Source organism: Ciona intestinalis, chromosome 4, assembly GCF_000224145.3.
Source record: "Ciona intestinalis chromosome 4, KH, whole genome shotgun sequence".
Taxonomy (NCBI): domain Eukaryota; kingdom Metazoa; phylum Chordata; class Ascidiacea; order Phlebobranchia; family Cionidae; genus Ciona; species Ciona intestinalis.
This window is the reverse complement of record NC_020169.2, coordinates 1,541,878-1,569,385: the sequence shown is the minus strand read 5'-3', so window position 1 is coordinate 1,569,385 and position 27,508 is coordinate 1,541,878. Positions and strand designations below refer to the sequence as shown.

At 36.7% G+C, this 27,508-nt stretch overlaps 3 protein-coding genes across 5 annotated transcripts; 1 reads left to right on the top strand and 2 right to left on the bottom strand.

Annotated features, from left to right (window-relative positions):
- Positions 1-124: 124 nt before the first annotated feature.
- On the top strand, positions 125-4,946 carry LOC101242789 (cysteine-rich motor neuron 1 protein-like). Its single transcript, XM_004225968.3, has 4 exons — positions 125-892; positions 3,423-3,525; positions 3,896-4,088; positions 4,578-4,946. The coding sequence occupies exons 1-4, from the start codon at positions 391-393 to the stop codon at positions 4,623-4,625; spliced, it is 846 nt and encodes a 281-aa protein (XP_004226016.2). The 5' UTR covers positions 125-390; the 3' UTR covers positions 4,626-4,946.
- A 275-nt stretch (positions 4,947-5,221) lies between these two features.
- Positions 5,222-10,832, bottom strand: LOC100176066 (fucose-1-phosphate guanylyltransferase). Its single transcript, XM_026834221.1, has 6 exons — positions 10,645-10,832; positions 9,303-9,470; positions 8,729-8,865; positions 8,052-8,223; positions 7,420-7,721; positions 5,222-7,250 (listed from the first exon to the last, which is right to left on the bottom strand). The coding sequence occupies exons 1-6, from the start codon at positions 10,808-10,810 to the stop codon at positions 6,174-6,176; spliced, it is 2,022 nt and encodes a 673-aa protein (XP_026690022.1). The 5' UTR covers positions 10,811-10,832; the 3' UTR covers positions 5,222-6,173.
- Positions 10,833-11,645: 813 nt separating this feature from the next.
- On the bottom strand, positions 11,646-26,321 carry LOC100186272 (ADAMTS-like protein 5). Of its 3 annotated transcripts, none has more exons than XM_026834235.1 (15): positions 26,089-26,321; positions 25,370-25,494; positions 25,148-25,236; positions 24,690-24,834; positions 23,704-23,821; positions 20,977-21,043; positions 20,570-20,672; positions 19,772-19,905; positions 19,275-19,398; positions 17,783-17,866; positions 15,732-15,901; positions 15,328-15,448; positions 14,497-14,657; positions 13,891-13,969; positions 11,646-12,966 (listed from the first exon to the last, which is right to left on the bottom strand). In XM_026834235.1, exons 3-15 carry the CDS (start codon positions 25,205-25,207, stop codon positions 12,515-12,517), a joined length of 1,818 nt encoding a protein of 605 aa, XP_026690036.1. In that variant the 5' UTR covers positions 25,208-25,236; positions 25,370-25,494; positions 26,089-26,321; the 3' UTR covers positions 11,646-12,514. The 3 variants fall into 3 exon arrangements, with proteins under 3 accessions (XP_026690036.1, XP_018667203.1, XP_026690037.1); XM_018811658.2 differs by having other exon boundaries at positions 25,370-25,911; positions 26,089-26,293; XM_026834236.1 differs by having other exon boundaries at positions 25,148-25,231; positions 26,089-26,293.
- Between the last annotated feature and the right edge of the window lie 1,187 nt (positions 26,322-27,508).

The window sequence follows — 27,508 nt, the reverse complement described above, 5'->3', positions numbered from 1 at the left end:
GGTGTTTTGTTTATTTATGTCCTTTTAACTTTGCGGTTGCCCTTTCACTTAACTAATTCATCCGCTAAATACGTGATGCTAATTAAATCTTTTGGGGCGCTTTTTTTAAATGTTTAATACGCATAGAAATGGAGCAAAGTTGTCCCACAGACACAGCAACCTGAAAAAAGCAGGTTGTAACAGTCGCTTCCAGTTTCCGGCGTCGTAGTTTGTGTAAACTTCGGCCTTCTTCTTCGCCGGTAAAACTGTACGGTTATAAAGCCAGCTTACGGCTTCACAATCTGCGTCAGTCATATGTAAGCTACGAGCCTCGTACAGGGAAATATAAGTACAACAACTTGTATAAAAAAATTATACCAACCGCGTGTTACTACATCAGTGCCTTATCGAATGAAAATGAAGATCGTTGGGGCAAAGATTGGTTTGGTTCTCCTAGTACTGATGCTGTCTCCTTACTACACAAATGCTCGGAAAGGTGGTCGAAGACCGAGGAAACATTGTCGAGATTCTTTGGACGGATGTGGAAGATCCAGGCGTCCGAAACCGACAATTCCGCTACCGAGTATAAGTAGCTCGTCTGACAATCCCGAATCTTCAAGACCCATAGCATGCGCTCCTTGCTCACGAATGTCCTGCCTACATGAACCTGGGACCCTCAGATGCGACGGTGGCGTTGTGACCGGATTCTGCGGCTGTTGTCAATACTGCGCAAAGCTGGAGGGCGAAAGTTGTGGCGGGAGGAACTTGTACTTGGGAAAATGCGGTGCTGGCCTAACTTGTAATAGGTCGGGTGCATCGCCCACCCGGCGATCAGTACACGATGTCTTTGACATTGATAGGTCCAGGTCATCGTCACCAGAATCGCTCGAATTAAGAGGAACATGTCGCAGAGGTTAGTACGTTATTTGCTACTGGGGATATTTCCTGTAGTAATAAGCCCTACGTTAAAAGTGCTTATAAGTTTTTCGTTAGTTCAGAATATTTTGCAAAAACAAACATTTTACACAATTTAGGTATAGAGCAGTGTTTTAAAATTACAGCGAAAAAATTAATAATTTGGTATATAAAACAAAATTGCATCAATATATAATAATCAAGAATAAATATATAAAAGTCCCTTATGATGCAGGTAACTACACAAATTATACATCAAAAAGAAGGTTTTTTACATATACTGATCAATTAAGTTTGTAATACATTATATTTTAATATTTTTGTTCTTTTCTAAAGAATTCCATAATCTAAGATTACATAAAATTGATGACGTCATCAAAAAATAAAAATATGATATTGAAGATAATTTCATACTGCACAAACTTCCTAAAGAAAGTTTTGGTCTAGCTGCTATGCTTTGCTTGTAAAATCCAATCAAGTGAGACCTGGTCAAAAAAAGTAAAAATTACGAAAAACAATCACGCGGCCAAAAGGGTTAAAATTTTACAATGAAAAAATTATTAATTTTGTATATGAAACAAAATTGCATGAATATATAATAATAAAAAAAAACTATACAATACAAATTTAATAGTTAAGAGTAAAGCTCAGGCGAATTGATATCGGGGGTGCATACATAAAACCCTTTATCTTTATCCGGGTTTCAATGCGTGAACAGTGCCGCCGAAAGGAAATAAATTAGGAGATTAGTCAAATTTTTCGACAAGGAAGTGTTGGACAATATTGTTTGCCGTCATAACATTGGGTGTCTTTATCTGGCAATGTTAGGTTAGTCGATAGCGGGTCTATGTGAAGTTTCAATAGCGGTGGAATAATATGTCTCTATCAGAGATTACCACCCTTTTATCGCAGCGCCAATGCGCCACTGAATGACTCCTGGTCAGTAAGGACAGCGAGAACTAATATTAGGACACGCTGCTGGTCACACGTAACATCCTGTGTGGCCGATAAGCAACTCACACTGCTGTATGTGCGGGCCCTTTGACGTTTTTCCGGGCCATGGCCTGTAAGCCATACGATTCACCCTTTTATGTCTTTTGCATTAGCACCCAGCTGCGCCACGCGAAGCCGTTTAGTCGGGGTGAAAGGTATTCCCACCAAAGTAAAGTTGGCGGATAATGGAATTGCAAAAGGGCCGACTAAGGTCACTTAAATGACGCAGAAACAATTGGAACAAAAATGAAAGCTAAACAAAATTCACACGTAACACCGTTGCATCATCAATTTCATAATCCCATAAAAGGCTCTTATAGTAGATTAAACCATATATTTTAATCTCGTTGCCGCAAGATCAGTATACGTTGTGTACACACTACTATTCGATTACAAAACAAACGTATACCAGAGGTTAAACCTACGAACGATATTTTGTGTTTCTGTTAAACTTAAATCCACTCCGCCCTTATTGGGTTGAATGAAGCAGACACAGAATTAAATAGATTGTTGCAAATATCTCAGCAATTATTACACTTTGTGGTTTGATTTTGGGTTTACTAAACACATTTTAATGGAACGTGCCCATCTGGGCTCGGTTTATTTTGACCTTCGTCGTCATATCGTTATGGGTGTGAGTGTCCTATGTGTCATATTGAGAGGACGTTTCGAACTTTATTCGTGGGAAAATTGTCGCTCCGTGGAATGATCTGATACTCCAGGAGATGGAGAACGGCCCAAATCCTAAAAGAAACCGCCGAGCGTGAGTGATTAGTTGCGGGCCCCCATTTTATTTACACTCGCGTACTTGACTTTGTAATAACCTGTGACGGTGTGGGCGTGCCGTTATGACGTGTGAAAATTTCACTTCACAAGGCCTCGTTACTGTTTCAATTCGGCACAAGGCATCCATGGCTTGCATCTTATTTGGGAATGTACGTGTGTGGCGCACAGGTGGAGGTTAGGGCGGCTAGTTTCCTTTTTTGTGTTTGAGCTTGACAGCTCGAACACTTCACACACTTAAACGTTTCGGTTTTGTTTGATGAGCGAACCGACTCTTTGTGTGGTAAATAGAAATCAACAGAGAGCATTCAATTCAAATTCTTGTGACTTGATGTTACGGACTTGATTGATTGACAGCAGTATGAATTATAGTCTGTATAAATTACCACACGGAGTTTATCACGGTTTTTACAGTAAAACAAATTACTCAATATTTCGGTAAAATAATATAGTGTCGCAATAACCTAGCATTTTGTGAAACAATTTCGAAGCGCAAAAAGTATATAAATTTAATATGGCTAAATATTTTGTACTATACCGGTATTTGCAGGCCGGTTGTTGGTAAAAAATACTTTCACAGTTTTTCATAAATGTAAACTGAATAAAAATAGCTTAATCTGACGCTCTATAACTGCGTGTACAGACCGACGGCACCGAACTATAAAGCAACTAACCAGATTTTTACACACGGCAAAATTTTAATTAAAAAAAACATATTTCGTTTAATTATATTCAGTCGCATATTTCAACAGGCGATCAAATTGCCCAGCCAACGCCAGACCCGACGTCATCATGCAGACCAGAATGTTCAGCGGAGTATTGTTTTTCCCAACCTAATGCAATTTGCTCTGCCAGGTTCGTTTACTAACGAACTGCCAACGAATATATAGAGTACTTCGTGTCTTTATAGCGGTTCAACATGTAGCACTGTGGAACAAGATGGGATACTGTTATAACCTGAAGCCTATACATATCCAGACCGTGTTTTGAACAACTAACAACACTCTTTTAGATTCGCGGGGCTACAGTTATATAATTCTATGTAAATAGTCTTTGTTTTTTACAAACGAAGAAAAGAAATTGAAGACCTGTCCCATCTTACCCCGTCCAACAATAACATAATGAAAAACTTATAAAGTTCGTATGAGTAAAAAAACAAATGACGTCTTTTTACAAAACTATACAGTCGTTATACACGCTATGAATAAAAAAATGTTTTTTTCAGAAACAACGCAGTAATGCAGCATCCTTGTCAAGGCGTTTGTCAACACACTTCATGCAAAGCTTGTTTTATAACTCCCACCCCGAAGTGCAACAAGTGTAAAGTGAATGACTTCAAATGTATGCGTTCATTTGGTAGGTGCGTGAAATCAAAATCCACTTGCAAGAAAAAGAAGTATCCGTGCAAGAAACGAAAGGTTAGAATGTAATATAATAGGGTCGGGGAAGATGGGACCTCTAGCACAAAATATCCAGATAACCTGATCGTGTTTTTAACAATTAACAGCGGTCTATGGGAGCCGTGAAGATATAGATTTATAAATGTTTGATTGTTTATTGTTAACTGCTAAATGGGACGAGAAAACAAAGTTAAAAGGTGTCCCATCTTCCCCCAACCTACTGTATAATTATTTGATGACGGAACGATTTGTTGAATGGATTAACACTGATTGTGAGTTTTAAATGCAGATATAGTAGGGTGGGGGAAGATGGAAATCATTTTCGATTTATTTTTTCGTCCCATTTGTCATTGGGAAAATTCAAAAAATTATAAAACCGTTTTCTCACGACCACCATAGACTGTTGTTACTTGTTTAAAACACGATCGGGATATTCAAATAGTATTTGCTTGAGGTGTCCCTTCTTACCACACAGAACTATATCATTTTGCTCGTTTCATTTTACAGACATGGCGAGCTGATGAATCTTTTAAATGCTGGGTAGCAGAATGTTAACAAGAAGATAGATTTGCACTGTGATGGGAAACACCTACTAAGTAGTTATGAACTACATCCACATGTATTTACCCATTGCTAAGTTTATGACAAAGTAGCATATATGCTACGTCCCATGTAGAAAAATCACTGCACGCTTTTGTTCATGTTTTGTGCCCGACCGCTATTTATGCATCGCCATTTCTACCGAGTGTCTTCACTGCCCTTTCTATCTTCCGCATCGTGTGAATATACGTAAAACAACGCTGTAGAGAAGCTTTATGTACGCTGGGGTAAAATGTTACCTAGATGTGCGCTAATACAGTTCCGAACCTACTGAAACAATACTGTAGTCATAGAACGAGTTATACAGTGAAGCAAATGTGCCCAACCGGTCAAGAGACTGCGTAACTTTTGATAATAGCAACGGGAACAATTAAAATCACGCATTCAAATAGCAATTCGGAAAAAAAGATGACAGCGCAGATGACACTTGAGATCAGACAGTATTAGAATTACCCACTGCCGTGACATTCTATATACCATTGATTTATAATACTCTTTAGTTGCCGTAATTGTTAGGCCTTTATAAAAATATGATACATTTCTAGGTTGAACGAATATAAACATACTTTTTGATATAGTACTTTGCTGAAAGATGGAATATTGTTAGCTAACTAAATTACATTTCTAGATAGTGTTTTAACAATTAACAAAGTTCAATTACCAAAGTTTTTTTATAGTATAGTAGGGTGAGGGGAGATGAGACACTTTCATTCTGTTTTGTAAACAAAGAACATTTTTAGGGATATTATGTGCCACGGTGTCCCATCTTCTCCCATCCTTCTACAATTCTGTATATATTTTTGGTTACTACCAAATGGAAGAAAACAAGAATCAAAAAAATCTCCCATTTTACCCCAGACTACTTGCAATTGTGAAAATAACATAAAATAGTTTGGGGTAAGATGAAACATTAATTGTTTTTACTACATTTTGCATTAAACAAGGAATATTTAAAAAACTATAGAACCCTGGGACTTTAAGAGCATTGATAATTGTTAATACTCAAGGAAATGGGAAATAGGTGGTAACGTATTCTATGCTGTCCCACAGTATTCTAACACATATTCAGGTGATTATAAATGTTGTATACCTTTTATAAATCATAATTAAACTGTTACATCTATAAAAGAAGTGTATAATATAATATTAATAACAAGTAACAATAATTACTTTACTTAAAGAGTGTTTCACTCTTGTATGAAGATCAAAACGTGTTTCTGATTACGGAACACGTGTTTCTGATTGGTTAATATTGCACAATAACATAAGTTTATGTTACAGTGAACATTTGCACTCGGAACATTTTGTATACATGGTATTTACAATCTATTTTCCCATATCGTGTCTTAACAATTTGCTGTTGATTCCCTGCTCTTCCATTTTTAAATGTTATGATCTTCGCCGTAATTTTTAAACATATAAATATATGTTATTTTGTCCCAGGCAGCATCAGACCTAAAGACTGGAATTGGTGCTGAAGTTGGCAAATTACCCCAATGTGTTTTACATTAGTGGGGTGCGGTTCTGCAGCATAGTAGGGTAAGTATTTGTCCAACCTTGAAATGATGAAGCGATGCTGTTATTAGATCGGGTATGCTGGATTTCTTTTAGTAACTGCAGTCGAAAGGACAACATGGCAGTTACATTTTTCACTTTTAATGCATCATCCATTGAAAGAAGTCCCTCCGACAGAGAGGTCTTTACTCCAATCTTAGAGTTCCTTTTTAACTGCATGATCATATTGATGGACTTTTGAGAGGATTCTTCAATAGTATTGCACACCGGAAACAGCTTTGCATACCATAGACTAGCTTTACTTGCCTTAACTCCAGAAAAAGCTAACTCTGGGTTTTGAAACCAATGTTTTAATGGTTTCTTCAAGTACGTCAAATTAGCTGCATCAGAAACAGCAACAAAGCTTTTCATGTTATCGTAAACAGAGAACACAACTGTGACATATTGAACTCTGCCACATGAACCTTCTTTATCAGCTGTGCTTATAGCAAGTGTATGAAGTAACATTCCATACGGCAACTTAGTGTTTGGTTTGAGCATGCAGTTACTTAGGACACAATTTGAACCAATAGAAACGTTTTCTTTCAGCTTGCAATATTCAATCACAGTTCCATCACCAATGGTGACAGTGCTATACATTACTGTTGCAGCAATTGAATACATACACCGCTTCACTTTTTGTTGTATGGTGCCCATTAAACCATGTACATTTGGTGTTGTGTCTTGTGGCGTGTCACTTTCAAGCATCGGGGTGCTCAGATCAGGTACAGATGAATAAGGGACACCAGCTGAATAAGCCAAGCCATCTGAGCCTACCAGATTAAGAAAGGTTGTATCTTTTGTAAGAGTTTCCATGTATTCTACAGTTGTTCCGAAGTGGTAAAAATGAGATGTCACATTCTCAGTATTCTTGTCTGAATGGACACACGCTAGACAAACCACCTGTAATGAGGTGTTGCTCAAAAGTTCGTACACTTTCTGTCTCAGTGCTACCAAGGAGTCTGTCTCGCACACAACGTTTGCAGAATTGGTAATATACTGGTTGTCTGACTCTGAACCAAGTGCCTGTTCAAGTATAAAGATAATTATTTCAAAAGAGCACATCTTAACTTTAAAGTTGTTGCTGTTAAAAAAATATTTAAAAACATAAAAATTTGAAAACACTTTTAAAACAAAATATAAGCAAAAACACTCTTTGAACTGCAGCTATGGAAATTTTCAGAAAAACCCATACCTGCATAAAATCACCATAAGCATCAATCTCACATGTCAATGGTTTGTGTGAATTGTAGAATAGTCTCAACTTATTGCAAACATCGGGAGCCATAAAGAAAGCACTGTCTGTTAGAACTATCTCAGAAGAAGCAGTGGTTAGAACACAGCCAGGTGTGGCACGCATGCGCTCGGCAGATGGTTTGTGAAGGAATTTCTTGCAGCTTCGAATGAGGCTGGTCACCGGTGCATCGTGGTCAAGTAAATATACACCATGTGTTGTTCCAATGGTTATGCTGGAAGGATGGGCAAGTCCTGTCATGCCTTTAATGGAAAAATAACTAAAATCAAACTAAATTAAATGGAGATGTTTGATAAATCAAATTTAATATGGTCAATTGGTCAGCATAAGTTGGTTGCATTTCTATCATGTTCTCATACTTTTATTAGCATGTGTTTCTTAACATGATACTGAATCGGTTAATGCTTTATTTTGAGCGGTGCATTTAAGAGCGCAAAACCACACAAGGCAATATTTTACGGGAAGAAACAACAGAAAATAACATTCCTGTACGCTTCGCACCACACACACGTGGTGGGACGTCCATACTAAGATACCACAATCATATTCCAGTCACATCATACTCTGCTTACCTGACGCAGCAAAATCCCAATGCTTGTTACAGTCAGTGTAAGTTTCAAAAGTATCTGAGCAACACACAAATACTCCACCAGTCTTAATTTTCTTTGGAAAATCAATATAAGATGCCAACTTTAACTCCAACGTTTGGTAGAGTGGTTCATTTAATGGAACGGATGTAAAAACCTGTTTTTGTTTGTAATATACATTAATTGAATGATATTGAGGTACCTTTGCATGCTGTGCTGTAGGACTCTACTCTATAGAACAAAGTACAAAGTACTAATTCTGTTCCTACTGTGTGCAAAATGACCAAAGCAATGGTAGGAGCATAGGCAGTTGATTGGGCAAATTTTTTTACGCTTTGTAAAAAATAGTTTCTTTTTAGTTGTTTAATTTTTTCAGTTAATCTTTTCTTCTGACCATAATACCACACACACACGTATATATATATATATGTATATGCACTGTACATAATGTACAATACATGTCCTTGTATCCCATTTCACTCAAGAAACTTTATTATTAGTTATATATATATATATTTACAATGCGTATAATTTGCCCAATGTACCTTGTTATATAATATATAACAAGGTACACCCAATAAGAGGTTGGTCAGCTCGGAATTAAATACATTGCGATGATGCTAATGTATCTTTATATTGGTGTAAATAAGAAATATACTTACTTTGCCTAATGCACTGGCAATTAGCAACCTTTGACTATATCCCCCTGCGTGGATAATGATACACTTTTTCCCAGAAAACGCTTGACCATATTTTTTATGCAGAAATTCCAACACCACCATGGTAGAGCCACCATTTCCTGGGGAAATAGAAAATATATAACTTATGAATTAGTACTGTGAAAGATAGCAAGACACCTTTAGCACGTAATATCTGAATATCCTTAATTGTGTTTTAAACAATTAACAACGTTCTGTGGGGGTTGTGAAGGTACGGTTTTATAATTCTTTGAATGTTCTATGTTTACTATTAAATAAGTCAAGAAAAACAGAATGAAAAGGTGTCCAATCTTTCCCCACCCTACTATAAATTACCAAACACAGAATTAATGTAATACACACATAATTATTTTCCTTAGTTTCACCTCAAAAATTTCATATTAAAAGGTTTATTTATGGAACATTTTCAAACAATCCGGTTATGTTGTAGGTACTTGATTGGGAAATATGGATTATCATTGATTGAGTGCGTCAATCCTTTTTACTTTGTATTGCTAAAATTTAAAAAAGGACTGACCTATCTTATATCCAGGTGGGTCAGCAACCACCAGGTAGTCAGCTGATGTAGGTAGTTCATTCACTTTAAGCTTTGAAGATATTTGAATCTCATAAACCTCTTTTTGTTTTGAATCTGCCGCAGTAATAACCACCACATCCCAAAACATGCCAGCTTCTGCATTTTTCCCTGAAAGGAAGTTTTAATTTTTAAGATTTTAGAGATTATTAAACTAAATGTATAAAACATTAAGCTTATTAACACAAAAAATGTTTCTATATGAACACAAAATAACCTAACCTTTAATTACAGCTTACAGTTTTATTAATAATTTATTTATTAAAGGCACTGGTTAAGAGTCTTCTGGTACGTTGTAGATTAGGCTGGTAGAAACTGTTAGAGGTTGGTAGTCGTAGTTAAGGCCAGGGGTTAATGGGCAATGGTTAAAAAAAACACATGGAGCTATACAGAGAAAACAGAAAAATTTTTCCGCGAGGAGGCGATGACAAATTCGTTTCTATATTCTATGTGGAGCAGTTAGTTTCACGGTTTATACACATAAGATATAAACCACTAACACTAATCCCTAACCCCTAACCTCAAACTCGTGCTAATCAAACAAAAAAAAAATCTTAAAAAAAAATATAAAAAAGTATTTCACTGTGCGGGACTCGAACCGGTTAAAAATGAAACAAAGAGAGTTTACGACTGCACGCAAACCGTTACACCATAGACTCGACGACAATAAACACAACGAAAGAGCGTATATAACCGACCTAATGTGGGAAATATGTTCTTACTAGTGTTTTATGTATTTAAAGAGGTATTTTTTATTATTTAATTAATTTGTTTTACACTTATTAACACCTTGTAGTGCTGTTTTGTTCATTTTCCCGTATTTTTTAATATAAATAATTACCGACAACTAGCGGAAAAAGTTTTCCGTCTTCTCTGTATAGTCCCATGTGAAAAAAACGTAGGGGGACAACACTAAAATGAGGGACGGAGGGAAACTGAATATTAAAAGGAGGGAAGGGAGGAAAGAAGGGGAAATACCGATACTAAAAGGAGGGTAGAAGGGAAACTGGTGGACTTTTTATCCAAAATAAGGTAAAACTGGTGGAGGGACAGAGGAAAACTATTTTTACTCAAAATAAGTGGAGGGACACGGGACAGTAGGGGAAATGGTGGTGGGACGGAGTAGAATAGTTTCCCTTCGTCCCTTTACTTAATTTAGGTACAAAATAGTTTTCCTCCATCCCTCCACCAGTTTCCCTCTTTTTATACTCCTTTTGGTTAACGGTATTTTCCCTCCTTCCCTACTTTTTAGTGTTGCCCACCATATTAAAAATTACCAAAATACCTCTTAATTGGTCAAAGTCACGAAAACGTTTTCTGGTTTCTGCGTTCATTTTTCTGGCCAAAGGTGGAACAAGTTCGTATTCATATAAGCTTTCACAAACAGTTGCTGCTATACCGAATGGTGACCCTTCACCGCAATGCTTGATGTCCATTAGCTGCTTCATCATGATATCTATGTTAACCGCTCTTCTGGAAATTTTTTATGTATTTTTAAAGGTTTCTCATGTAAGTAATGGGTTACGTGGTAAACTAAATAAAGCAACAACAAACGTTTTTTATTCTACTGCAACTATTGCAAATTTACCTTTTATTGAAAAACTGAGTTTCTATAGGCTTTATATTACACGCAGTTACGCACAATTTAATTTTGAACTGGTACTTGTGTTATACCACCTCTGACGTTGCATTGTTATCGCTGTAAATTTTCTATAACTGTGGCCAAGCTGTAACCACAGTTATTTTAGACGTTGGCTCTTACCACCAACGGCTAGCTGAACGAAATCCGTTGACAAACCGACATTTCAATAGAATCCTCCTACGAACGTATGGACTTTTGTTCACGTTTGTATGCACTTCTAAACAACAGCCTGTAAGCTGCACGTTTAACCTACACGTTTGTTATCAATCATGACATAACACAAATCCTATCCCAGTCCAGAGTCATAGAAACAGCTGTCTCAGTCGCCCTATGAATACGTGCTTCGTACTTATAAAAGTGCAAGAAAAACTAATCTGCAGCAGCTAATTATTAACTTCTAGGACTCTAGGCCAAAATTAGCATACCATAGACAGAGGAGATGTTAGGCGTACGATTTTTGTTTTTTTCGTCTTTATAAATAGACTTGCGCTGTACAGACTAAAATCCTTATGCCGAACATTGTAACTGTCTACAGACTCTACATCCTTACCGTTTCAAAAAAAGATAATAAGCAGTATTGTGATACTGACATCTGCATGCAAAATGGCCTAAAAAAGGTATATAGCGACTTTTTATCAAACCGTGTTTCTTCCGGTGATAGTTTAATAAAAAGAGAAATAAACGATATCAATGCCGACAAACTAAATACTTCATTGAGTAGTATCAAACAAATCCACGAACCTCATATAAAACATATGCAAAAGTAAGAAATCAGAGCGATTCAGTAAAAGAGACGAAAATGTATATACAAAAAGAGTAAATACGACTTTGGAAAACGTACCAAAACGTATCTATAGTAAATGTGAGTGCATTTAGGTTGTTTTATCTTTTCACTATGAAGGGAATAAAAAATCTAAAATTAAATACAGGAGTGTTCACACAGCATTAGTAGGATGTTAAACCTTAAACGGTATTTTTAAAAGGGACGGCATTAAACTGTACATTCGTACATTACGCAATAAAAGATGTCTAAAAGTGAAACTTTATCAAAACTATTATAAGAAACAATTCATAACATTACGACCAAAATTTAAACAGAGCAGTATAGTAATTAAAACCATATAGCAGCAATTTAAAACAATGAACATTTCATTTATACATCAGGCTTTTTTAATTAATCGCACATATTTGAAAAAAATAAATGATTTATTTGGAAAAACCTAAATGATTCATTTGAAGCATCTCTTTCATTGGCTGCCCCGCGGTGGGATTAAAAACGGTGCAAGTGAAAAAATATGTAGTTTGATTGTCTCATATACAGATAGGTGGAACAAAAGTATTGGCAATATGTGAACGGCTGCTGGTGAGGTGAAGAAGCCGTGGTCGAACGTGAATGAAGCAACGAATGAAACCCTTAGCAGAATAGAAGGCAGTTGAGTGGAGTATTGACTAAAGGGGACCTTCATTGTCGACTTCGGGATTTGGATTTTACAAAACTATACATCAGTTCGGTCTACCTTCCAGCACGGCGTCGTGAAAATCGCCGCCGACTTTCTGGGTCTCTCCGTCGTAGGCTTGTCGCGTGGCGCTTGTACTTAGAGCAGTTTATTGAATTCGCAACTTTGTTTAAACCTTTAAGGTACTTCCGTTTCCACACGTGCCAGAAATCCATATGATCGACCATAAGCCTTGTTTCAAACCTTCGACGGCCGTCTGTAGCGTCTGTACCGTTATTTGCGCCTAGCCAAATGCCACGGCCATCATTTCCAATCTCAACACGTCGCTTCCTTCCCATGATAAGGTAGTCGCGGTAGGCACGGAACTTAGGACAGCAGCTGCTATATACCCACACGTATTCTCGGCTCATCAGTTTAAAGTCAGACTTGAAAATGCTTAGGACTGTGACGTCATGTCGATACCGCTTGCCTTCAACTTTTGACTTGGATAAGACCCGGGCGTGAATCACTGAAAGGATAAAAGCTTGTTAATATAGTTTTAATTAGGTGAAATATCAATTAAGAACTCGTGTGTTTAAACGACAGTAGCAAACTGTCTCGCTTTTTAAGTAATACACACAATACAACTCTTTCTTTTGTGTTACTGTAATACAGATACAGTAATATCGAAACGCTAATACAGATTCTCCATATATGTGTATACTGCTATGGAAATAATAATTTCTAATACATATTAAACGGTCCTTCATTAAATTTTCGCCACCATTTTATAACTAAAGCGAATCAAGTAAATATATGAACTCAATTTCCGCTGCTCTACATAAACAGGTTGTATAAAACATAAAAGAGAGCCCAATCCCAGACAGTATGCGTGTCTTCAGTTCATTATACAGTAAATGAATAGATACGCTTGGGTTTTAACCCTTGGTGGGCTACAAGGTAATAAAAGATTGTCCGCAAAGCATGATTAAGTTTGGGAGTTGCGCATGGGTGTGTAGCAAAGGGGATAGGTAATCGTTAAATTAGATTATAAGTGGTTTAGGTAATTCAGTATATACTTCTGCTGTTCTCAGCATAAATGCGGCAATGCATGATAAATAGCAGTGTAAGTTTTAACAGTATTTTGCATTGTTTTGGTTTTATGTTTAGTTTGCTACGCCATAGCACTATAAAGTCTCGCTGTACGGAAAACGAAACGTGAAAGATTATAAGCATCTGCATCTGACGTTTATTTTATACCAGGAGAGCAGTTAAAACATTCTATTTTAAGACCTTGAACCCGAATTTTTGATTTGGGAACTACAAGTTCAACAAAATACATTATTAATGCACTTTTGTCTGAAAGTGTGGGACCGTTTTATGCAAAACAATAAATAATTTACTAAAATGGGAAAAACCAATACAGAGTGCTGGAATGACGTAATCTACTCACCGAAATCACTCTGACAGTAATGTCGCTTGCGATTTTTAGGTTTCTTGCAAGGCACGCAATAAGGGGGCTTGTTCTTTTTCTGTGAAAGTCAAAAATAATCAACCCAATAAAAACACATATTCAGTCTAGTACATAGCATATACTCGCTGACATGCACATTCCCTATATAATATGTACACAATAAGTTGCAACTTTTTGCCTATATCCAAATTAGATGTTTACCACACATTCCTCTTTATGGCTTCTACTTATACAAACATATACATTTTGAACCGCAGTAAAATATAATTAAAGCTAATGTAAATCAATGACGTGTCATCCAGCAGGTAACGTTGCAAACCAAACGAGCATCGATTAAGGTATTAACGTAATGAGCAAACCCTAATCTAAACTTCATGTCCCATGGGGTACCCCGCCGTAGCACATTACCCAGTTAAAATAGAAACGACCAATGGAAAGAATGGTATTATCGGTGAAATGTCTTAAGCAATACGTACATAACTATTGAATAGTTATGGTGTTGGAGCTTAAACAGATATATATGTATAGTGATTAGTGATGATGTGGGGTCAGTTTTATAATCCTTTGAATGTTCTTTGTACTTACGTTCCTCCTTGGACGAGGAAGGGTTGTGGGCATAGGCGTTGTTGTTGTTGTTGTCGTTGTTGTTGCTGTTGTTGTCGTTGCTTCTGTTGTTGTAGTTGTAGGGGGTGGGGTTGTTTCGTCGTGTCCCATTATATCAACTATCCAACTTGGTGGAATATCACCTACAAGTAGCGAAAGTTTAATTAAGATACAAGTTTAGGTGGAAAACGGTGCAACCGAAGCTACTAAAACAGTATTTTGTCCACAAAAATTGTTAATTATGGGAAATTTTATCTGTTTTTGAGGAGCTGTACCCGAATAAGGCCACAAAGCATAATGTATTATGCGATGTGATCATTTTGGAAAGGTACGGATAGTAACGTTTAATTGGCATAAGCGATTCTCCTATTTCTAAAGCTATAAGGTAACCCAACTACTCTGTCTAGTTTAAGATTCATAAGTCATATACGTGCACTTAAAAACCGAACACGTAAATCCGAGATAAGGCGTTCTAATTACAGATGCAATGTTACTAAATCACCAAGTATATATACACCAGATTAACGTCAAAGCGTTACACCATAAATTTTAATCGTATGTACGGGTATTTTTAATTGTGGTTTGGCCGTGCACGAAATAGCTATAAAAAAATAATGAATAATACGAAACATGGTGTTCTGATATGACGTAAGGTGTAGAGGCGAGTGCACCCCGCAACATGACAGCTAGACGGCACGACCTAGTCAGGTATTACGTCAAACCAACGTAAACAAGCTAACATATAGGGCGAGGCAATATGGTTGCTTATAAAAGCATAAAGTAATTTGTGGTATGTTACATAAATCAAATTACCGCTGTCTGGTTCCTCGACTCGGTAGTCTACTTGTAGTTGCTGTTGTTCCTGGGGTGGTTGGACGTGGTGAGGGATCCGGTATTCATATTTGACCATGGGTAAGTCACCAAGGTACAGCATCTGCGTTGTAAGGGGTTGGGTTACTAATATGGCAATGTGTTTTGATGTGTTTTGTCACACAAATGCGCTTTTCCGTCACGCTGAATCGCCATGTATTTTTGTGGCACTTTAACGACGAAAGCGACGTATCATAAACTTGCAAAGCAACGCTGATCAAATATGGTAGCACTTTGCTCTGCTATTCAATAAATCAACGTTGCGAATGGAGAAAACCCGTTTCGGTGTATTGACAAATAGTAAATACACTTCAAAAGGGCCGTTCGTGGTAATTAATCACACACACCTGGATGTAAAGATCGCTGGTTGTTGGGCCCTGTATGGAGACCGTCTCATCGTCCTCGGTCCTTGTGTACTTTATGATCGTTCCCGCAGAAGGGAAATTACCCGGCCAACTGATGACGTTGTCGCCATTGAACACGTATTCATGATACCCTTCGTTGTCTACTTGAACAGCTGCGAAAAATAACATAAATGAAAAAAAAATGAAGATCAAATGCTACATAAAATGCCCAACCGACAAAAATCAATTTCAAAAAATTGTATTTTGCATAAGATATACTATCCGTCCAAGATGGCATCATGAGTCTGCTATTCAAATAAAATATTCTACCTTACAGGGTACAACCCTTTTGAAGTTAATTTTTGTATAAAGGTTATGCATTTTCGTAGGAGGTATTGATAATCAAAGTATACGGCTATGTTTGAGATAAAATTCTAAGGGTTGAATCCATTGCAAGCACATGGTTAATTGATCAATTCTGGCTTAAACCTCACATAACCGGCCCTCACGCATATAGATTAAATTATAGGTTCTGGGTTGTACGTCCATCTACTGAAATCGTATTTACGTTGAAAACGGTTTAGTTTTGCACGTCATTGCATTTTGTTAAGACACTGAGCCCCAATTAATAAAGATTTGCAAGTACTTTATGATTGTATATTCGTTAGTGTAATATTTATTGTGACCAACACAAGTTTTTTCTCTTCAGTGTAAAGATAAGATATATTGTAGCAAATAACCGACGTTCACGAAAGCTGTAAATTTAACTTTAAACAAGCACTTCACAAATGACTTTGTTGGTTAAATGAACATCTTGCGGTTTAGGCCACTTAAGCGAGTGGATTATTTTTAAAAACAACTTATCTCTTCGCTTTTCGCAATTTAGATTCGCAATTCAAGCCAGTAGTTATTGGCAAAATAACAAGTTCAATTCTCATTACGGGAATTGCATCATATCGGTGAATCAGACAATTTGTTAAATCAGATAATTAACCATGTCTAAAACGTAGGAATACAATAACAGCAACAGTGGGCGCGTATATCATATGTTTCATCGCTGTTATTTATCAGAAAGGTTTACAGTTGCATGCGATAACATCACGTAATCAGCATTTGACGTAAAGTAATTAGATTGTGTAATTAGAATACGAAGCTCAATGGCTAATACGGCAAAATGGATCGGAAAATTGAATTGCGCATTTGCAGACCGTGTTTTTGTGGTTTTAAAACCATCCCGCCTTTTTCTCATCTATGCAACTTGATTGACGTGTGCATTCAAAGCTTTTTGCACTTCTTGAAAGATTTTAAATATTGCTCACTGTTTGAAGATAGAATAATGCACACAAATGTGCTTTGGAATTCATTCAACCGTCTATATGTGAAATCTGATGTCAATACGCTCAGAGTTTTATCGCTGAACAACCAACCGAACTTGCGCTACTGCTGACATAACAAACTATTTCCGCTTAAAACGTCAAATTTGTTTGTTCTACTATCTACTATATGATGGATGGTATTTATACGAACTTGGGCCTGATTCGTGAAAACACATTAAATGTACGTGACGAATCGCATACAACGCAGTACGCGTAACTCGCCCGCACATTATACGAGGCAATTACGCCTTGCGCATCTAAAACCAATGAGCGGTGGTTTGCCATAACCGAGAATAGATGACTTTAATGATTGGACGTTACGCACAGGTACTACTGGTTTAGCTTGTTGATCTTTTAAATCAAAGTTTGCGTTTACTTTGATTGTAAAAATTATTAACAAAAATCGCTATTTTTTGTATGTGTGATGAAACGCTTTCCATGCACTGGTGTTCTAAATCGTTTAGAACCGTTGGAAAAATAAAAATATGAATTAAGCATAACCAACATAACCAAGTCTGTCCTTCTAATGTACCCGCAAAGAAAAATTAAAAACGAACTTAATAAAAACCATGATATATCTTATGCTCTCATGTTAACCTTATCTAATAATACAGCCCCACTATTACAAGAAATTTTGGGCCAAAATTTTTGTGCATGTAATATATGTTGTAGGCATACCTAGGTAGTTATTGGTTGAATCTGTGATAAGAATGTCGGTTGCTCCTGCAGGAATGGTGGCGATCTGGTTGTATTCAAAATTGCCTGAAACAAAGGTAAAGTTAGCGTATTCAATTTGTACAGCAATTATTCTATTGAAGTCCAAACCACACGGTAGCTATGCTATTGGTTTATTTGTGAATAAATAGGATAATTGATGGAATGGCAAATAACTTAACTTAACATTGGATGAAGTTAAAAGCCCAAATTTGTGCAGTAAATCATCACATATCGTACATACGATATTTATAGCTTTTACTAAAAGCACCTTCCGTAAAAGTGGTTAAGTTTGTCCTACGAACGACGCCAAAGGTGTATTTATTCAGTGAATAAATGGATCGCACGGATAGCGTTATTGGGTGAATTACGCGACAGGAATTCGCAAAATGTCGCCAGTACCGCAGACAATTATACGGTTTCTTCAAATGCACGTGCCGGCTGTCGTCTTGCAACATATTTTCACAAGTTTACGCTATTTGCGTTCCATATGACTATACTAATGGATAACTAATATAAGATCGTTGGATAAGACGTCCGACTGTGCAATCACAAGTGATAAAAAAATCATCTCGATTACAGATAGAGCGTACGTCACGCTGTATGATGTCACATACACGACTGCGAAAATAGCTCAGCTTGAATGACAAAGGCCACACAGCGCAGCGAGTGATGCAGCACGGAGTCGCGGTGCAGAGCGCCATAAAAGGCGACATGTTGGGACGATTAAAACCACATGAATTGCGGTGCTGGCCGAAAGCAACGCCGGAGTTTTAGAAAAACACGAACGCACCTGTAACGACGGACATACGACAAGCTGACAGCGACAGCCACGATTTATTCCGTAATGCTCGCATGGAGGCATGTACGACAAACCACAATTGGAAATAAACGGCGACGCTGTGACTGATATTAAAACAACACGATTTGAACTTCACATTTAACGGAATCTAAATCTGCTGGGTCAACAAAGCACTCCCGTTTGTTGCATACCACGACAAACAACTTATCACGAAGCAGGAGCGTCAGTTTGTGTTGTGATCATTATAACCACGGATTTACGGCGGTGAACATGTGGTTTATAAATAATAACAACGGCAAAACCTAAACAAAAATGCATGACGTCTGTACGTGATACTACATTAACGTAAAATAACCTTTCGTCTATTAAACTAGGATTATTTATGTGCCGTGTAATTCATATAAACTGGCCTACGAAAGCCGAAACGCGCAATAATTAAAACGTAAAAAAATCGACTTTTCGAAAAAAGTCACTAAATTCAGTAATTTGTAGCTTTTATTTAAGCCAGAAACCAATAAAATTGGTTTGCATTGATAAGAAAACAAACGAAAATCATTATAAGAACGAAGAAAATTTTGTTGCAAGGAAAACGTCGTACTATTGTACGTATGAGGACTAAAGTATATAGATAGGAGAATATTTCCCAGCTTATACCTGTATTAGGGGGCAGCTCGTCAAAAGTTTTCGAATAGTGGAAGCAAGTAGTATTACGACCACCGCAAACCCCGCAAGCGTCAACCGTCAAGTTCGAACCCAGGATCAGATCGCAACCTACCCGCTGTGTGAGACCAAAACAAACAGTGGTTAGTCGCTTGACGAGTCTTCAATAGGTTTAGACAAACGAATTCTCGTTTAGCACGCCAGCAGCGCGCGGCCGACTGCCGAGTTTAATTTACATAGCAAGCAGCAATAGGCCACGAACCGCAGCGCAAAAGTGTCTTGTTTATTTTACAAGTCGCAGACCACAGTTCTCATTTTTAAATTTTAATTAAGAATATATCTATTTCTGTGGTTACCTCCATACAGAAATATAATAAGTTGTGAAGATTTCTAGCTCTACACATTCCGCAAGATTTAATTGTTTTTACCACGTTTTCAGTGCCTGTCACCACAAACAGATTCTTTCCAAAAGAAAAGCAAGAATTTCTTACCTTGCATTTTCCTTCAATGCAAACATCATACTGGTCGCCGTAGCACCTTGTACCATCTTGCACAGACCCGAAGGTTTTGTAAAAGTTAAAACCTTCAGCGATGCAGTTGAGTTGGCACGGATCAATGTCGCTGCCTGAGAAATAAACGACTGGGTAAACATACAAATTGCGAGTGACAATATGAAGACACAGTGTTTATATATATTGATGGATAGCCTTATATGATGCAATTTGATTTCGAACGTGAAGGGTACATAAAATTGATCTAGGTGTTCTAGGACCACACTGGTGTAAATTTTGCCCTTGAGTGTTTAGTAGGGCAATAGTTTGAATCTGTAAATACATGGCGTTCGTACGTCATGGGCACTTAGACGCACAAGCATTATACTTGAATCATCATCAATCATAATGCACGTAGAATAGAGCGCGTGGGACCGCGAACATGTAACGAGGGAGTTGGGTAATCTAAGTAATCGACAGGTCAATTCAAGGTGACAGGGACTTGTTCAGTGATAAGTCGTTAGTTGTAAACCTAATGCCCCGTTGTTATAATAATGGGCACCTTAGTTTGACGTTGATTTACGTAGGGCACGGTTATCCAAGTGTATCTAGGGGCTGGGTGTTTCAAACCGCTCGTGATAAGGCGATGAAACGCGCAGTATTACGAGTGTGGCCGACAAAACACGTCTGTCAACGTTTCAATGAAATTTTCCAAGCGGGGGGCGGGGTTGGGGGTAGGCTCCTGCCGATAAGGGACTGATACAAGCCTGAGAGAACTGTTGACAAGTGACAGCTTACCGTAATACGGAACCCACTTGAACTGAGTGGAACTGAAGACCTGACGATGGTTGTGTCGTGCGCACTGACTCGTTCGGAAATCCTCTTCGTTTCCGGAACACGACTGTAGGAGAAAAAGCGTTGTTTACAAGGAAAGTGAACGCTATAGTGACGTAGGTACGATCCCACAATGTGACATAAGCGTTTGGAATGTTTGTGTCGAAATCATGAAATCAAAATTGCAGGGAGAGCGAAAAAGTGCTATAAACTTGGTCTGTACATTCGCACAATTGTCCTAACATGACATGAGATCAACACACTTCCACGCGGCTTACATTCCCCCTGAATCACAATGGCTTGTTTACCACCTCTGTGCCGGATCTCAGCGTGTGGTCGTTTTAATTAAACGTTATGTTTGTTCTACATACCTGCGTACTGCAGATCCGGTGTTGAACATCTTCGCCCAAGCAGTCGTTTTTAAGGTCGTTCATGGATCTATAAAAAATATTTCAAATCAAAAACACTAAATACAAAACATACATTTCAAAACAATGTCTTAATGTTGTAACTACAGTAACTTTTGTTAATCGAACCCTGATTTGGTTTTATAAAGTAGGACGAATCTTGTGTTAAGAAACACAGTCAAGATCTGGGGCTACAAAATACTTGCAGGTCCTATATATTGTATAATATAATTTATCTATATTTCGCCTAAATGTCAATGTCACTCTCTTATACAAATGTCATTTAAAGTTCGATAAAAAATCGAAAACGGCAAAAATATTAGCGCTTTTATACAAATCCAATATTTTGCTGCAAGCAAAACATACTGATCTAGCGTACAATAAGAGAAACATATATACTATGTTTCTGTGCATCTAGTGTCTAGGATTTGTTTTCAGTTGTCAGTTGCCAAGTGAAGAGGAACAAATCGCTGTCTGTTTATTGACTAAGCTATTAATCGGTTGGCAACTTTTGACCAGAATCTGTTAAACTCTTGTGTCCAATACACACATAAGAGAAGCTTAAGGTGGTCATATTTTATTTGTCACTTTACACTTATGTGTTTAAGTAACAAACTCTGTAATTTATTTTTTGTAAAACTCAAAAATTACATCTCTTTTTAATGAATAAAATTTTCTAAATAGTAATAATATTGTAAGTTAAACTAATATTGTAAATTATAAGGTAATAATAGAATTTTTAAAATGCTTTTTCTTTAAATGCAGAATTCACCAAAAAATGTGTTTAAAACTTTTATAAACATATAGTAGGGTGGGGGAAGATGGGACACCTTTAGCATATAATATCCAGATATCCTGATCGTGTTTTAAACAATCAACAACGGTCTATGAGAGTCATGAGGACATAGTTTCATATTTCTTTGAACGTTCTTTGCTTACTGCTAAATGGGGAGAGAAAATAGAGTTAAAAAGTGTCCCATCTTCCCCCATCCTACTATATATATACAACGTAAGGCCTAACTTCAAAGCAAAATTTATCATTTGAACAATGAGACCATTTTATTAAAACTATTAAGACTACCATTGTGTTGCTTCAGTTATAATGTGGCCACTGTGATGTGGGAACTTCAAGAGCATTATTATAATAACACGGAAATCCAGTCGTACACCCCGTGGGCAGAACTGTAGGGCTGTTTACAGGAAACAGTTTGCAATCAAAGCACCCGATGTTAATAGGTTAAACTGCTCTTCGCTGAAAGCTATCAGTCATTTCACTAGCTGTCGGAAATATCCTATTTCTCAGATATATGATACAATAATTTAAATGACCACTGATAAAATTACGGAAATTTAAAAAAATTGTTAAATATTTCTTAAAAATTACATGCTCTCTGTAAAAAGTCTAAAAATTAGTCAAAATTTAGAATTTGTCATTCAAACCAATGTCGTCTGACGGTGATGTCAGATTAGTGAATGCCAAAGGATTTACAGCTTATACTTGTATAAATTTGTGTAACTTAACCATGTGGGAACCAAATTCATAAAGTAGGATTTGTAACAACAGTCAATTGCTATCTTCTGTTAAGCCAACTATAGAATGATTATTTATGCCTATGGGTAATGTAAGTAGATATGGCCAAGTGTGGTCCATTTAGATTTACTTTGAAGTAGGAAAGCAGCTCTGCCGCTGCAAAAACCACACAACTAGATAAGTCTAGTGACAGCCACACTGAATGATCTATCTTTATATCTTTCTCTCTCTTTACGTGTGTGGCAGCAAAGGATATATTAGTGGGGAAACTTAATCAGGTTTGGGAGATGAGTTGGCTCAAGTGGAGCAGATTAACCTTTTGCAACTTTAGTTAAAGTAAAATAGCAGCGGCACTAAAATCAATTTGTTATGTTTAACACAGTAACCTTGTATGGGAAATTACACACTAAGTAGCTGTGAAACCACTAACTTTAAAATAATTAGGGCACGGCGAAAGTTAGTGTGCATATTACCATTAGTTTTTAAGGCAAATTGATGCACATCAGTGTTTGTAATGGGTCAAATATAGGTATGACGGGCAGGCTGCAACCGCACTCTAAATCTGATAAACATTCAGCCAACTGCCAAAAATAGAAAATCGCGTCGTTTTTTACGAACATGAATTGTGCGTCTGACATATACAAGCTCTGGCGTTGCATTTAGTCTTGGCAGGTAACCACCCTATTGATTCTTAGGCAGATCATCCTAGTGAAAAATGTTAGGAATTCCTTAACAAATCAAGTGAGGCGCGAGCATCTACAAGAGATTTTGAAAATATGTGGTATTTGGTTTCCAAATCGCTTCAAGCAAACTAACTGAGCTAAACACTAAAAACCACAATCCTATTTCTTTTGATAGACTAAGCAAAAGTGATAGACTAACTTTTTATGAATTAAGACGAATACGTGATTTGATTCAGAATAACCAACATAAGCACTGCTTATCTGATGTATACTTATCATTAAAAGTAAACCTTATACAACGTAGGTAGTGAACAACATTTACACAGTGCGGAAGTTGTCAAAATTGTAAATAAATTGAGATTACTCTGTGAACAAATACACACAGCTTGAGTTAAGATTTACACTATTGTTGAACTAGTAACACCTGATTAGGCAAAGGTGTTAATATTTAAAGATTTATGAATATGTTGCTCAAACCTTATTCCACATCCTCTTGTTCTCATGGCAACCCCTCCTCCACAAGATCGTGAGCAAAACGACCATTCTGTCCACTCACTCCAATCCTGGTCAGATGTTAAGGGTGTCTGATCAAAATCTGGGTAAAAAAAATAATTTAATATTTTTATTGTATTATATATATATATATATGTTTGTGTCTAGTTAAGAAGATTAATAGTACTGATAAGCAAAAAAATGCGTTTTAGTTTTGTGTGAGTAATGTAATATAGCAGTTAGGAATGTAAATACTAATTTCATTTTATTGTAAGTGCGAAATACATCAGCTGTAAATACAAACGTGTCAATGTGTAAGGTATGAGTAAAAGGATGTTTGAAGAGTGATAAATATCAAACCTAACAAATTCATGAGTATGATATCCGTCTTAAGTAGAAATTGAGGAAATAAAGGATTCAAGTAGGCAATTTGTCATCGTCACCTTAAAAAATGTGACATGGAAATAAACAGATTCATTCAAAGGCTACCAGAAGTACTTCGTCAATCTGACAAAATGTGTTTATGAAATGTATCCGGAACCTGTTCACCCCTAAGGCAACAACTTACACACCAGTTACACTGGAAATCACATGCACTGTACAACCTCAATGCAGCTATTATGCTCAAGGGTTTTAGGCGGATTAAGGCTTTAACGGTTGTTTAGGTTTGTCAATCATGAGAAAAGACTCACAAAAGAAGACATTTCGTCATGTAATTGACTGATATGATTCATGTAAATGAGTCAGTGTATTGTTCCATTGACTTTTGTTTTTAAATTACAGACACAACACACAAACAAAAAATAATTCAAAACAAAAAAAATTGCTCCAAATAAAAAGCAAGGATAACCTTTAAATAAAAAAAATACAGAAGAATTGATATCTATTCTTAAAATAACTTACTAAAAATAATCGTCTAAAATTATAAGGCGGACAAATTTAAGTCAGCCGCAGCCTAAATTGGGCAATACCTGGGTCGTAATAAGGATTAAGTGGATTCTCTAGCAGTGGATCATGAAAAACGTGGCTAAGCGGTGGCTGAACTGGTACTCGTGGTCGAGCAAATGGTTGAGATCGAGCTAATTCTTCCTCATTAATAAAATGAACTTGCTGGCCCTAAAATCAAAAATTCTCATTTTAAAAACATAAAAAAATAACAAAATCTATATTTACGAAATACATTTTTCAACAATATTTTTATGTCAATTAAAACAACAAGTTTTGACCATTATTTGCACAGCCCATCCCTTAACGTGTAGTGTTCTATTGGACAAAGCAAACAGATAAGTTTTCTTGACCAAAAGCAAATGGTTTACCTTGTCTTATAAATGTAAGGATTGTGAATTTTACTTTGAAGAATAATAACACTAAACTTCACATGTAAATATGATAGTTACTATCTGATTACACTACCAGACAGTATTCTTACCTCAACATGATAAACAGCCAGAATAGAACACACAAAAGTAATACACAGATGGTTTTTCATTTCAGCATTCAAGGCAAACTAATACTGATCTGAAGAAAAATAATTATATTAATTCAATATATATAATTAAAATTAATTATATTCACGAAATAAGGTTACCATATGAAAGACAAGTGTGAGAAAATTGAGCCATATACAGACTAATTAATACGACACACTTACACTTTAATGTTGCAGTCCTAATTTCTTCGTCTTGAACTTTTAAGCACTGATGCAAATGTGCCGGCACTGCTGGGTTTTAAGTGTGATTGCGTTTTTTTCTCAATAAAAAAGACAACTAGAGAAATCTGTGGAAAGGAATATCACTTGATTAGTTCCTGTATTGGTAAGTTACATCACAGCTACCACGTAATTGAATGACGCAAGCAATCATGGGGGATACCGGTGCCGCAGTACCGGCGTAATCCGGAAATGCCAAGTAAAATACAAGGCCAGTAGTCTGGTTAATTAGGTAACCACAATTACAGCATGAAAGTGAAACAATGATGTCATGGGTAAAAAGCAGAAATTGCATTTAAATAACAAATAAAAAGGAGATTACACAACAGAAAAAGGTCCCTTATTTAATTCTCTAAGAAATTACATAAGATGCTATTGATATGATTGCTAATACAAGTAATTGCAAAATAAAAAGAAGTGCTCCTCTGTATATTTCAAGATCCACCTAAGATAAGAGATTTTCTTCACCTTTATACATGTACTACCTGGCAACAGTAATATAACTATTATACACTTAAAACATAAGAAATATAAATCTACTACAGTCGATCATGTTTGCCACCAACGTTACTGTCATAACCTGGCACATACGTGACAGAAACGACACTATCTCCTCGTGTGTAAAACACAGGTTTTTATAGTTTACCGAAGGAAGAACTGACCTTAAAAACTTCTGAATAAACCAAACATCGGCGCCTTTTACTTCTTCCCGCATAAGATATCGGCCGAATGACGTCCGTGTACGCAGCTCAGCCGAAACTTTTTCGTTATCAACAGCGAGCAGACAACGATTTGAGTTGCCGCACTTTACCCATTCCCCATGTGACTCATCGGCAATCGACTTCGGCAATTACGTTTTGCTGACGACTGATCGCCCACAAACAAGCAATTGTATGTTTGGGAGAAACGGAAGTTACACATTGTTAAAGTTAAGGAATCTTAAAAAAATTGTGTAACTTCTATTTATCTTTTTTTTCCTTTTTCGCCACTTACTTACCGTTTACATTGGTGGGAAATCGTCCTGCAGAAGTCATTTACATTTAAGACAAACCATAGCTTGCTGTAGTAGTATAATACGCCATGAAACAAACTTGAACTGTATGGTACTTATAATCGAGGAAAATGACCCGACAACGAAAATTTCACATCGATTTCGCAGCCCTTTTTGTAGGCGTATCAGCGCACCTAGGACCTCTTGAGGCAACGATTTTTCGTTCTCGAAGTTAAGAGAAAAGCAATTAGGGTTGAAATCGTATTGGCTGTAAACCGGTGTTAACCACATACCTTCTGGTATCAACCGTATGTATGACTACAGTTCACAGTGTGTTAGAATCTTAACATTGGTTAATTTAATATGTTTAATCTTTTTTGGTTGTGACCTGCAATTTAAATATTCGTATATATGAAAAAAGATCGCACAGGTATAGCGCTTTGTGACTCACACATAGCCTAGCCTAAGTCAATTTTATTCATATAGTAGGGTGGGAAGATGGGATACCGTTTTATTCTGCTTTCTCGTCTCATTTGGCAGTAAACAAAAACATTAAAAGAAATATAAAACCGTCTCCTCACGACTCCGTTGTTAATCATTTAAAACACGATCAGGATATTCTGGATATATTGTGCTAAAGGTGTACCATCTTCTCCCACAGTACTATATAGTAGGGTGTGGTAAGATGGGACATTCACTTTTCTCGACCCTTTTGGATGCAGAAGGAGAATATTTAAAGAATTATTTATATAGTAGGGTGGGGGAAGATGGGACACCTTTAATACATAATATCCAAATAGTCTGATCGTGTTTTAAACAATTAACAACGGTTTGTAGAAGTCGTAAGGATAAAGTTTTATAAATCATTGAATGTTCTTTGTTTACTACCAAATGGAAAGAGAGCGTTGTTAACTGTTTAAAACACGATTTGAAAATATTTTGGGTGCTAACAATATTCATTATACCCCACAGCACAATATATATAATGTAAGTAGAGCAAAGCTTTGGATCTTACCAACACAAGTAGCGTGGTCACTTACAATCTTAGATTTTTACTGAAAATGTAAAAAAAACGCTGTCAAATTTTGTTT